This window comes from Rhinolophus hipposideros (assembly GCF_964194185.1).
Source record: "Rhinolophus hipposideros genome assembly, chromosome: 4".
Classification (NCBI taxonomy): domain Eukaryota; kingdom Metazoa; phylum Chordata; class Mammalia; order Chiroptera; family Rhinolophidae; genus Rhinolophus; species Rhinolophus hipposideros.
In genome coordinates, this window is record NC_138050.1 from 59,829,384 (window position 1) to 59,842,319 (window position 12,936).

Sequence of the window (12,936 nt, forward strand, 5' to 3'; positions counted from 1 at the left end):
TCTCTTCAGATCCAGCTCTTCAATGAAGCTTTCTGGTAATCATTACTTCCTCTCATGTTGGTTCTTTCTTCATACCCACCATCAGACAAATTGCCTGAAATATTTTATATTTTTCTATTTAGTTCCCTCTCCTCAACTAGATTTTAAACCTAGAGCGAACAAAGACCATGTTTTGTGCATCTCTGTATTCTCAGCCCACAGCCAAGGATCCAATATTTACTAAATAAGTGGAAAAAAAAATCTAATATTTCTAAAAACTCATACAAAAGAATTTTTAAAACTTCAATCAGAGGTTAGTAATTTTAAAGCTGTATTTTAAGGTAACCAAATAGCCCTAGTTGTTAAAAGAGAAAGCTCTTCTTATTAGAAGAATGCCAGCTAGTAAAGTCAGAAAAAAAATTATAGAATTTTGAGATATTACCATTTGCAACAAAGATTCTGGCAAGGATAGTCAATGAATTTGGCTAAAATCACTAGGTAGAAAAGTTGATAGGGACCGGAAATTAGTTTAATGCCACTGTCACCCCAGTGATTACTTGATGGTGGCAGAGGGAAAAAACTAACTGGACAATGTGGGCTAAGGCTGTCACCTCCTAAATCCAGTAATCTCTCTTAGAATCTCTATATTGGATAAACAGATAACTGGGTACCTACTGATATTGAGGTAATATGAAGGACACGGGATCACGTCGGCAGTATTCTTGCCTAAAGTGTTCAACAAGAATCTAATCAAGTCTTTATATCTAACTTCCAGTTTTCAGGAAATACTGAGGTTATATGAATAATTTAGACAACAGGAAAAAAAATCAGACAACTCCAGAAGGTAGGACATTCTACAAGATATCCAGCCAAGTCTCCTCACTAAGTCAAACTCCTAGAATTAAAAAAAGGGACAGGAGAGTGAGGTAGAGACTGTTCTAGATTAAGAGTGACAGATGGGCCACAACACAACAAGCAAACACAATGTATTATTGTTCATGATTGGATTCAACTTTGAACAATCAGACATGAAGATAATTTCAGAACAATCTGGGAAATTTAAATTTAGCCTGGGAATTAGATAATAAGGAAATATTGTTAACCTTATTAGGTATGACAATGGTATTGTAGTTAAGGGGGGAAAAAGTCAATTTTTAGTGGTTACCATCGTCTGAGGTCTAACACTTTTCGTTGCTTAATATCTTCAAGAGGAGAATACTGAGGCCACTCCTTTTGATGTCTTCCTTTTTTATCTGAAGTTTTTTTCTTGGAAATTTGTTTTTTTACATTGCCTAGAATACAAGAGTATAAAATAAGCAAAATGCTTAAGATGAAATAAACTGCCAGGGCAATACAATTAATTATGAAACAAAATTAAAAAGTAACTGCCACTAGTTCTAAAAATGATATTTGTAAATATATTGAATAAACATACCAGGGGTGCCAAAAAAATATATACACATGACTTGTATTCATCTTTTGTTATGGATATATATCAAGTATTACAATTTTAATACCGTTTTTTCCTGTCTTAAAATGTGTGTACATTTTTTGGGTACCTTCTGTGTATATCTTCAAGAATATTCTCCTACTTTAAGGAGAGAGAATAAAAACAAATTTAAACAACCATGAATATAAATTCCTATCAGATTTGCATATCCTAATTCCCAAGCCAGTCACTTAGCTAGTAAAAGAATCAATCACGAAATCTTTAATTTAGAAAATCAAATTACCAATAGCAAAATATTTAACTAGCCCACTTTCCAGAAATTGAATCCTTTCTATAAAACAAAAAAACCACATTAATGTAACTCTGTTAAGAAAGTAAAAACACTAGATCCAATAATGCAATGATGTGACGTTTAAAAATATCTCCAGGCCTACAGAGACCACAAAATGGATTAAAAATGAAACAAAGTCTCCTGTGTTCATGTATGTTCTCTCTCTCTCTCTCTCTCTCTCTCTCTCTCTCTCTCTCTCTCTCTCTCTCTCTCTCTCTCCTTCCCTACCAAAAAAGACAGGTAAGACAAAGAACTGTGGTTACCTACTTGGGGAAGGGAATTACCTACGTAGGTAACTGTGGTTACCTACGGGGTAGCTAGACCAAAGGAACACAAAAAATGAGTTAGATACTGTTTAATTTTTATGCTTTTTATTTCTGAACCACGCTAATGGACTAGTCAGTGAAAAAACTATATAATAATAAATAACATCCAAGTCTCATTTCAATAAAATACCATTAACATTTCAGACAGCTATGTATGCTCAAATACTTTAATAATATCACAAACATAATGAAATAATCAAATGTTATAAAAATTAAATAAAAGCTAATATTTTATTTTTATGAGTTATTCATAAATTATGAAACAAGTTATATAGCTATATGCCCAGAAAACAAACATGGAAAATTGTTCATTTTATTCATTTAAGATGCTCTACGATGAAATCATTTGGCACCTAAAACCATGTGGAATTCAAAAACTACTGATACACAGGGAATTTCTCTAATTTTTGTACGGTGTCATAGTAACAAACAGTATAATATTTAGAAACAAGTTGATTTTTTTCCCCTTCCCTCTAGTTATTCTTTCTAAGTCTTCACAGAGAACACAAAATTTCTCACAGAGCTAAACAACCACTGGCAAACATGAGCTAAACCTCATTCTGACAAATTTCCATTACTAGTAAGTAAATTTTAGAGAACCAGAAGATGGAAAACCTACTTCCCACCATTTCTTGACATGTCTTCATTGCCCAATAATGCCTTAATTCCCTAAATAGTTTTCCCAGCCACTTAAGAGTTTTAGAGGCTAACGAAGCACGGTAATCTGTGACCTCAGCAACCCAAAGTGGTCTTTATCCACATACTTTCCTCTAATACTTACCTAAGCATGCCCTCTGATCTCTCTTATTTATGCCCATGAGCCCCTGGGGTTAAATAAGCATATACATGTATGTCCCAAATAAGCATCCTTCATAACATCCCCACATTGCCACACAGAAAGCTGGTCCTACAAACAAAACTCCGTTTTGAGAAACGGAAAGAGAAAGAAAGCTCTGTCGAAGTGGAAGCTAAGTTTGAGAGAGGAAGATAAAAGAGCGATGCCTGAAGACTGTCCCGCTCTCTCATCAACTCCAGTAACTCACTGCCCCTTGTCATTGCCATATTCCTTCTTCCATTACTCACACTGCACACAACACACCCATTTAGCCCCAACATCATATATACATATATATATGCCCATATTCACCACACTGGCTTTCACAGAAAGGCATGAGGATAGTGACTAAAAGTAGAATACCTACCATCTTTCTGGCAATCACGACCACTGGAAAGTGAGGAGGAAGGACTCCAGAAAGAAGAAAGCCAGAGAAGGGGAGGCCCAAATTCTGTGCATAAATTTGGTCCAAATCCTAAGCTGACCCCTGAACCATGCACGCACAGAGCAGACCCCAAACAGCACAGCTAAGGCTAAAAGAATTGAACTGAGATTTAAGATGTCTTCAAGAGACAGAGTTGACTGGATCCAACCAAATTAATTGCTGCTGAATCAAATAAATACACTCTATGGAGGAATATACCAGAATCCAAAGTTACCATAACATAACATACCCAATATTTAGGATACAATCCAAAAATTACTGAACATGTGAGGAAACTGAAAAAAATGTGACACATTCTCAAGAAAAAAAGAAGACCAACTCTGAGGTGACCCAGATTTTAAAAGTGGCAGATAAGGATTTTAAAGTGGGTATTATAATTATGCTTTATGAGGTAGATAAAATGTTGTAGTAATGAATGAAAAAATAGCAAATCCAATACAAGAAACAGAAACTATTTAAAAATGTAAATTCTAGAACTAAAATACACAATATCTGAAATAAACAATTCATTGAACATATTTAGCTATCTTTAAGAAATGTACTTTATATATAAAAAGACACAGGTTGAAAATAAATGGATGGAAAAAGATATACCATGCAAAAACTAGTCAAAAGAAAGCTCAAATCGCTATGTACATATTAAACAAAGCAGTTTCCAGAACAAGAAATATTGCCAGGAATAATGAGGAACATTTCATAATTATAAAAAGATTAAGTCATCAAGAAGAAATAAAAAATCATAAACATGTGTATACCTAATAACAGACCTTCATATTGCATGCTAACAAAAATCAACAGAATTAAATGGAGAAAAGACAACTCCAAAATCAGTTAGAGATTTTTAACACCCCATTTTCAGTAATTGCTAAAACATGACAAAAATTAAGTATAGACACAAAAGTATGAGCAACACTTTCAAACACTTTGACTCAATAAATATTTAGAAAACACTCCATCCAACAACTACAGAATGTACCCTCTTTTAAAGTGCACATTCACCAACACAGATCGTACGCTGGGTCATAAAACAAGTCTCCATAAATTTAAAAACACTGAGATCGTATGTCCTCTGTCCACAATGGAATTGAATTAGAAATCGATCTTTAGAAAAACTCCAAATATCTAGAAATTAGATAGCATAATTCTAAATAATGCATATGGCAAAAAAGAAATCACAAGGAAAATTAGAAAATACTTCAAATTAAATGATAAAAATAAAGTGTATCAAAATGTATGCAGTACAGCTAAAACAGTACTTAGAGAGCAATTAGAGCATTAAATGCTTATAGTAGAAGTCTGAATCAAGAAATTAGAAAATGAAGAGCAAAGTAAATTCAAAGTAAGAAGAAGGAAGGACATAATAAAGAGCAGAAATTAATAAAATGGAAAATAAACAATTAAGAAAATTAACAAAGCTGAAAACTGGTTACTAGAGAAAATGAACAAAACCAATAAACCTCTAGCTAGAAAAACTAAATAAATAAAAGAACATAAATGACCAACATCAGAAATGAAAGAGGAGTTATCTATCACTAAAGGCCATATAGACTTTAGATCTAGAGATAAAATGGACTATTAGAAACTTTACGCCAACACATTGACAATTTAGATAAAATAGACAAAATAAAATTTGACAGAATGAATGGGGATCAAGACAACCCCATAATCAAAGTGAGAGATTTTTAAGAAAACAGGAAATTTTTCAGAAAACACTTTCCAACTTGTCTTAAGACACCTGCATAGTTCTAAGTCCAACACCTGAAAAATACATTACAATAAAAATCACAGACCAATCACTCATAAATATAGACACAAAGTGAAATACCATGATACTCCAACAATTACAATTTACATAACATTCCATGAAACAAGTTGATTTTACAAATGAACAAGCAGACAAATGGTGGTTTTACAAGATGCTCAGAGAACACTAGAAGTGAAATACAAATTCTAGTTCTACTACTACTTCTTACTACTAGCTATGAAAATTTCAGCAGGCAACTTATCCCCTCTGAGCCTCAACGTATTCCCCTAAAAAATGGGAATAATAGTACCTACTTCATAAAATTCCTGGGTTACTATGAGTTCAAAAGAAAGAAGGCAAAGCATTAGTATCTGCCAGAGGCTCACCACATTGCAACGGTGAAGGTTGTGCACCCTAGGTGAACTCCATAGTCAAACAGCACTCAAATTGTGCAGTATACAAACTACTCAGTGGTACCTGGAAAGCTTGCTGGGTACACAAAAAATGTTAACAACAAAAAAGCCTCAATGTTATATGGTAGAAAAGAAAACTAGGTGTTTAATTGGGAAACATAAATTCATGTCCCTGCAAAACTACGAAATAGTGGTATGTTATTGTAGCTACCTAACTAACCATCTCTAAATCATCATGTACTTATCTGTAAAATCTGTATTCTACAGCACCCTAGATTTTTCAAAACTTTCAAAACATTTGAAGTTTCCAGTGGCAACAGATCAATGAACCACATGTCCTATTATACAATTATTTTTTTAACTACAATGACAGACAAGATGATAGCAATGTCCCCCGTTCAGTATTATAAAAGGAAAGCATGTTTAATGGCAAATTTGAACAAGATAATATATTGTTTTCTTACTATGTTCACATGTGAACTTCATGGCTCCTATCTTACCTGATTTGTGCTTCAAATTTGTGGTCACTGCATCAAATTCAGATTTATCAATTTCCCATGCGAGAGGTAGCTTGCCCAGGCTATTGGATAGGTTTTCCAAGCTATTTTCCTCATTGTAGATGATTTCTGATGTACTGGTCGGAATGCCAATATATCTTGATGAATTATTTCCAGCAGATAAAGAGGTACTATCAGATAGGCAAGAGGAGTGGGTTGGATTTGGCATTTTATAGATTGAGGTTGCCTGGTTGAGAAAGGCATAGTCTGAACAGATGGCATAAATTTTCTCTCGAGTATGAGTCACTGGACAGCTCCACGGATAATGACCATCTCCTTTGGGACCCAAGGGTGCTCCTGAGGCATGAGTGCAGAAAGACTGTACAGCACCGTGTAGATTCTCTTCAGGAGACTTCCTCTCAGATTTGTGCTCACCATTTCCAGAATAATTTGCCCTTTTTGCTTCTGCAACGTTAGGCATTGAATGCAATTATAAAAGTTCTATTACGATGAGGAAGTTGCAACTCTGTTTCTTGAAAAATAACTGTGACAACTGTTTACAGCATTCTACAAAAACTTGAGAGCTGAAAAATCTAAGAAAAGAGGGAGAGAGAAGAGAGATCAACAATTCACCAGACACTACAAACAACCCGAAAAAATACACTAAGTGCTTTATATGCCTTCATTCAGTAAGTATTTATTTTTCAAGTACTATATGTACTATATGCCTAGAGTTATGATCAATGACCGTCTGTCCTATCAAAAAATTACTTGAAAATAGTGTACTAGAATAATGAAGACAAATAGCCCAATTAAAAATTGACAAAGAATATCAATAGTTACTTCTCCAAAGATGATATAGAAATGGCAGATAAAAACATGAAAAGAAGCTCAGCATCATTAGCTATCACAGACATACAAATCAAAACCACAATGAGATACTAACCACCACCCACCAGTATGGCTACAATAAAAAAGACAGATAATAATAAGGGTTGTTGAGGATGTGGAGAAATTGGAATGCTCATAAATTGCTAATGGAAGTGCAAAATGGTCCAATCACTTTGGAAATCAGTTCTTCAAATATTTATGTAGAGTTACCATATGATCCACCCACTTCCCTTCTAGGTATATATCCAAAAGAAGTAAAAACATATTTCTACACAAATGTACACTGCAGCATTATTCACTATAGCCAAAAAGTGGAAACAATCCAAACATCCATCAATTGATGAATGGATAAATAAAATATACCATATCAATATAATGAAATGTTATTGGGCAATAAAAATAAATGAAGTACTGACCCAAGATACAATATGGATGAACCCTGAAAGTGTTAATGCTAAGTGAGTGAACCCAGAGACAAAGGACCGGATAGTGTATGCTTCCATTTATATGAAGTGTCCAAAATAAGGAAATCCATTCCATAGAGACCGTAAGTAGCGTAATGGTTACCTATGAGTGGAGGTTAAGAGGAGGTTGGGGGGTGATGGGGTTTCTTTTTGAAGTAATGAAAATATTCTATAATTGACTGTGGGGATGAATGCACAACTTTGTGAATATACTAAAAGCCAATGAATTGTACACTTTAAATGGGTGAATTGTATAGTGTGTGAATTATATCTCAATTAAGCTGTCTAGAAAAATAAATCCAAGATTATTTTAAAAGGCATACAGGCATAAAGGATTTATGATGGATAATGAGCACCTATTTAAATCAACAAAAAATACAGAATTTAAATGTTTTAAATATCTGTCACCTGACAAAAAATAGGATCCAATCCAGGTTGTCACCAACTTCTGATTAGTTTCAGGAAAATCTGAATTTCAAGTCTAAATTGATTCCTTTAGGAAAGAAAAGAGAGAAAAGTTTAAATAACAGCCAGGAGCACCAAGGAAACTGAAGATGTACACAAAAGAAAGACCCTGGTGAAAGAACCCATTAGAGGTGGTATACAAGGCAACCTGATGCCAGAGCAAAGCCTAGAGGGCTTTAGTGAGGGAGCAGCACTCAAGAGGTTCAGCTCACACCGGGTGACCAGTTTGATGTTTCCCCGTTAATATCTCTGCTCATTTGCTTACTTTAAAAAATTAGAAATAAGTTTCACAGGTTACAGGAAACAATTATGTAAAACCCATCATACAAATATTGAATGGCAAAAACCTATGAAGATGATTACCCTGAGTGTGTGAGAACAAACTAATGAAAAGTCCTGTATGTCCTCCATGTAATTTAAGGAAATAGACCTTCATACCAGGAGGACTCCACATATCCTAGAACAGATTCCATTTTCTTTCTTTTTAAGAAATGCTTAAATGCTCTCTATTTATAACCTTCAGGTAGTGATTTTTTAGTAATTTGTGCAGAGTTTATAGTTATTGGCAGGAGGCTCTGCTCGGCAGGAGCTTCACCGCCAAAGATGGAACCTCTCATGGTTTCACTTTGGAAACTTTATTTTTTAGTCAAGAAATCCCAGGAGTAAGCATAGTGGATCTCCAGACAGGAATCTGTTATGCTTTCTCCTGCTTCCTCATCTCCAGGCATGACGGTGCCAGAGGAGGAAGACGCAAAGAGAAGCTGAGCATCTAAGGTTGTACGGACCAAACTCGGGGCTTTTCTGAGTTCTTTTTTTCTGATTCTGAGCAGATGTTCTAAAGGAAAATTTTCTATGTATCTGTTATCCTCATGCCTTTCTCTAAGAGCCAGTGTGGTTTATTATTTATAGCATCGGGGTTTTGTGGATCAGTTGTAGTAGGATGAGGCATGAAAGAGAGTGTACGGTCATGGTAGAGCAATAAGCAAAGGGTTCAGGTCTGGTGGGGGAGAGAGAACTGTTCCAGGGGCTGCCCTTGTCGTCTTTTCATCTCACGCTTAGTTTCCACTTTACCAGAGCTTCCTTCCTCCGAGCTAATAGAATTTTGTCTGTGGGACCAGCTCCCTGAGTGGCAGTGTAGGGATTTTATGAAAGATGCTCATTTGGAACATATATAGGAGAATATGTCTATCGAAAACATATGCAAAGGGAAATTACTGCATTTGTACACAAAAGGGGCTAAGTTTCCTGGAAGCTAAAGACAAGAAAGAACACAGCATCTGATTAATAAAAAGTTTAACAGTTTCATTTTCTCGTTTGTGTTTTGGGTTTCTTTGCTTTTAAGTAGGGATCACCAACCAAGAACAATCCCTTCAGTTGCACTTTTACCAAAAAGTGAAGATCCTCAACATAACAGCATATTTTATATTGATGGTCAATAAAACCCAAGAGTAAACTTAGCGGTATGAAAACTTTCTCATTGAACCACTGTTTACAGAAATTTCTCTTTGAAAAACTATAATATTTATACGTTTTATCACAAAAGTAAAAATAAATTACAGAAAATATTGCAAAGTACCAAAAGATATTTCAGAAGAAGTGAAAATTATCTAAATCCCATGACCCAAACACTGTTATAGTGTTATTTTTTAATCCATACTACGGTTATTTGTCTGATCCTTGTCTTTCCTCCCCACTTCAGTGAGATCGTGAGGCCAAGGGCACTAGAATTACTGGTATCCTCAGGCTTTCTTACCAGTGAACTAAGCACAAGTTATTACTGATAAGAATCACTACAGACACAAATTATTGCATTATAATTATAGCCTCAGGAAATAGCGAGGTACTAGAGAAGCAGTTTATCCCTCCATTACAGAGCCCTCAGCTCTCACAATGTGTCACAGCCTGTATCTTCTTTGGTCCCTATATTTATAAACCATTCCCAATACCATTCCCACTCCTAGCTCTGCCCCCTCCGCTTCATCCCCATGAGTTGACACTTCTAATCGGACCTGTGCATGGATATTAGAAAATAAAATATGTATACATACATGATCGTGTAACTCCTCAGCCTAAAACTCTCTGCTGTTAGACTCAAAAGCCAACTCCTATCTGGTCCCATATCATTCCCCCTCTCTCCCCTTTCCCTCTGCACTCCTCCAACCTGACCAATTTTTCATTCTCTGAATGCCACCTACTCCCACTCACCCACTGTTATTTAAGTTAATTCTCATTTATCCTTCAGATATCCTTCAAATTTCACTTCCTAGGGATACTTTCTTTGCTCCTCAAAATACACCAGGTTACCCTCTATAGATGTTCAGGTACCTTTCTTTCAGGTGTTAACCAGGGTGCCATTTTGTATTTATATGTGTGTATATATGAATGTCTGCCTCTTGCAAGTCTGTTTTTCCTGATTATTATAACCATAGGGCTCAGCATTTGTAGAACTGTTAAGTCTCTCAATGTTAGAGACCTTGACTTCATGTTAGGTCTCTGAATGTTAGGTCTCAGAGACCTTGACTTACAGACAGACCCATGTCTGCAAGAAAACAACAAAATGTCTGTTGGCCTGCACCTGCAGACAGAGCCAAACTTGCGATAACAGTAAACGCCACAAAACAGCTACTGGCTTGCAGGCAGTCAACATTTTCTGTTCAAACAATGCTACCCTGTCAGCACAGCCCCTATAAAACCCTCCTCACCCTTCCTTCTGGGCTGCAAGTCTCCTTTAGGCCTGCAGCCTAGGCTGTAGTCGTCTTTTGCTCAGCCTGATAAACCTTTGTCTCTTACAATAAAAACTTTCTTAACTTGCCTGACCATGCGTGTTCCTTTACCTGCTGACTTATCACTATCATCAACAAATACTTATTTTTAAGTGCCTACATCATGTCAGGCATTGTTGTAAAGCCAAGCTTAAGAGCCTAGATTCCAGGAGGGCTCACCAAGAGTGGCCTTAGAAATCAAGAACAGGAGTTTTAGCCAGAGGCCCTCTTCTTCTACTCCCACTTTTCTCCCTAGTTCTCACCTGTGATAATTGAGGTTCCCTAATCCAGGAGAGGCAACGCTGTATTAAGATTTACTAATAAGAATGACTACGGGACCTATGGCTCAATTTAATGATATATTTATAAGATCATGGTACAAGCAACAAAAGTGTTGTTTAACTGTGAGCAAAGAAAATTTCATAAAATAGGCAGCTCTAAATGCCCCGCTAGAGTATCCATTTCTACAAGTCACAGGAGCTGTTTTGCAAAATAAATGTTTCATTTGTAAAGTCAATATTCATTGCCTAGGTTACATTCTTTTCCAGTTACATTTTGAATCAGTATTTTTAAGGATCAAGTTTGCTTAGAGAACTAAACATCTTAAAAAGTCTCTTCAGTAAAGCTTTACACATAGGACGACTATTACGAGCTATACTCTGTATGTAAGGCCACTGAAACTCAGGAGCAGGTCAGTGACTTACTGAGGGTGAAATGCCTGAGGGCCAGACGAGATGCTCTAAGCCCCAGCGCGTCTGGTCTGGGTCCTTACTCCCCACTCCCCGTCCGCCCCTGACCCCTCCCAACGCCCCCCGGGCCTCCTCCTCCATCAGACCTGAGCCTCTCGCCCGGCAGAGGCCGCAGGCCTCGGGTAGATACCAAGGGTCCTCCCGCGGACCGGCTAGTGTCGAGCCTAAATTCCCGGGGAGGAGAGCGGAGTTCCCACTGCCCTCTTCTGCGAAGCTCGCGACACCGTCGGGCTTGGAGGCCTCCGGGATGGAGGAGGCAGTAGCGCAGACCAGCACCTGCGGTGCTAAGCCGGTGTGTGCGGTGCGAAAGCGGCGCCAGACGAGAGGAAGGAGCGCAGCTGCACCCACTGTCCGTACCCCTCCGGCCGCCACACTGGCCCGCGCGCCCTCCTTCCCAAGGGCCCGGCGCCCCGCCTCTTCCCCGCAGCCTGGCGTCCTGGTCCCTCCCCCGGTCCTCCCTCCCGGGCCGGAAGCTGGAGTTGGCCGCCAGGGGGGGTGGGCGGAGGCTGGCGCGGTGGCCTCCTCCAAGCAGCCCTGGGACGCTCGGCGCGCTCCAGACGCCTGGGCGGGTGGGACGCGGGCAGTTTTCCCCCGGAGAAGAGGGAGCCCCGATTCGATCTTTGGAATGCACGAATACATATCATTACTAATGACAATTGCAAATAAGAAAACAGAAAAGGAAACCCCCGCCGTGGTCCCAGCGCAGGCCCCTTTTGGTCGCGGAACCACCGGGCCCGTCTGGGTTTTCGGGGCAGCTGGCGAGGTCCGAGAGAGGGAGGGAGGGAGGGAGGGAGGCTCCGAGTCTGATTCCGGAGCTGACCGTGACTCCCACTGGTGACCGCCCTGGCCCTGGGGTGACGTGCAGGGGCAAGGGGATGGCAACCGCACGCTCCAGACCCGCGCGTCAGACAGTAGCCACCAGAATCCGCGCGGGCGCCTCCAAATCAGGCTTTGTTCCCGGGAGGACTCGTCCCTTGTCTCCCTAGTGCTCGGACGGCCACCGGGCTCCGGAGCGGCCATGGTCCCTGGCAGCTTAGGCAGCGTTGGGGGCGCCTGAGGCAGGCGGGCCGCACTAGGCCCAGCCCGCGGCGCCCGGGTTCCTGGCGCAAGGCCCGTACCGCAGGGCGCACAGCTGCGGGCCGCCACTTCGGTCCTGCCCACAGCCCCAGGTACCTCCAAGCCTGTCCAGGGGTCGGGTCGCAAGTGCCGCGACGAAACTCGGCGCCGGAACCCAGACCCCGATCACAGCACCCAGCGCGCGGCCCCAGACACTCCTTGGGTTACCCTAGGGCTCTCGACTCCAGTGCCATCGGAGCGTGCGGGGACAGCGCCCTGGACGGCTGTGGCCGGAGACCAGTCGTCAGATATCATTAACATCTTCCTTTCGTTGTGTTTTATATCTGCACGTGCGGAGGATAGTGTAACAATGAGGAAAAAAAACATTAGCTCTGCCTCCAGACCCGCCAGCCCTGCTATCGGGCACCTAGTATTTATTTATCTGTTCTCTGAAAGCGGTGACCGCAACGTAAATAAATCAGTGAGAGATGCCAAAACCTGGCAGGATTTCCGCTAGTCCTGCCGCAAA

At 39.5% G+C, this 12,936-nt stretch overlaps 1 protein-coding gene across 6 annotated transcripts in view; it reads right to left on the reverse strand.

Moving 5' to 3' along the window:
• BIVM (basic, immunoglobulin-like variable motif containing) overlaps window positions 1-12,897 on the reverse strand; it is a 27,607-nt gene extending 14,710 nt beyond the window's left edge. For 2 of the 6 annotated variants that reach the window (XM_081045502.1, XM_081045505.1), the window contains exons 1-4: window positions 11,438-11,812; window positions 7,784-7,868; window positions 6,024-6,613; window positions 1,145-1,271 (exon numbers count right to left, since the gene is read on the reverse strand). In XM_081045502.1, coding sequence (XP_080901628.1) covers window positions 1,145-1,271; window positions 6,024-6,501 — 605 coding nt within the window. In that variant the 5' untranslated portion in view covers window positions 6,502-6,613; window positions 7,784-7,868; window positions 11,438-11,812. Of the gene's footprint in view, window positions 1-1,144; window positions 1,272-6,023; window positions 6,614-7,783; window positions 7,869-11,437; window positions 11,820-12,524 lie in introns of those variants that run through there. The other 4 variants (XM_081045507.1, XM_081045503.1, XM_081045504.1 and 1 more) reach the window with 4 other exon arrangements.
• Between the last annotated feature and the right edge of the window lie 39 nt (window positions 12,898-12,936).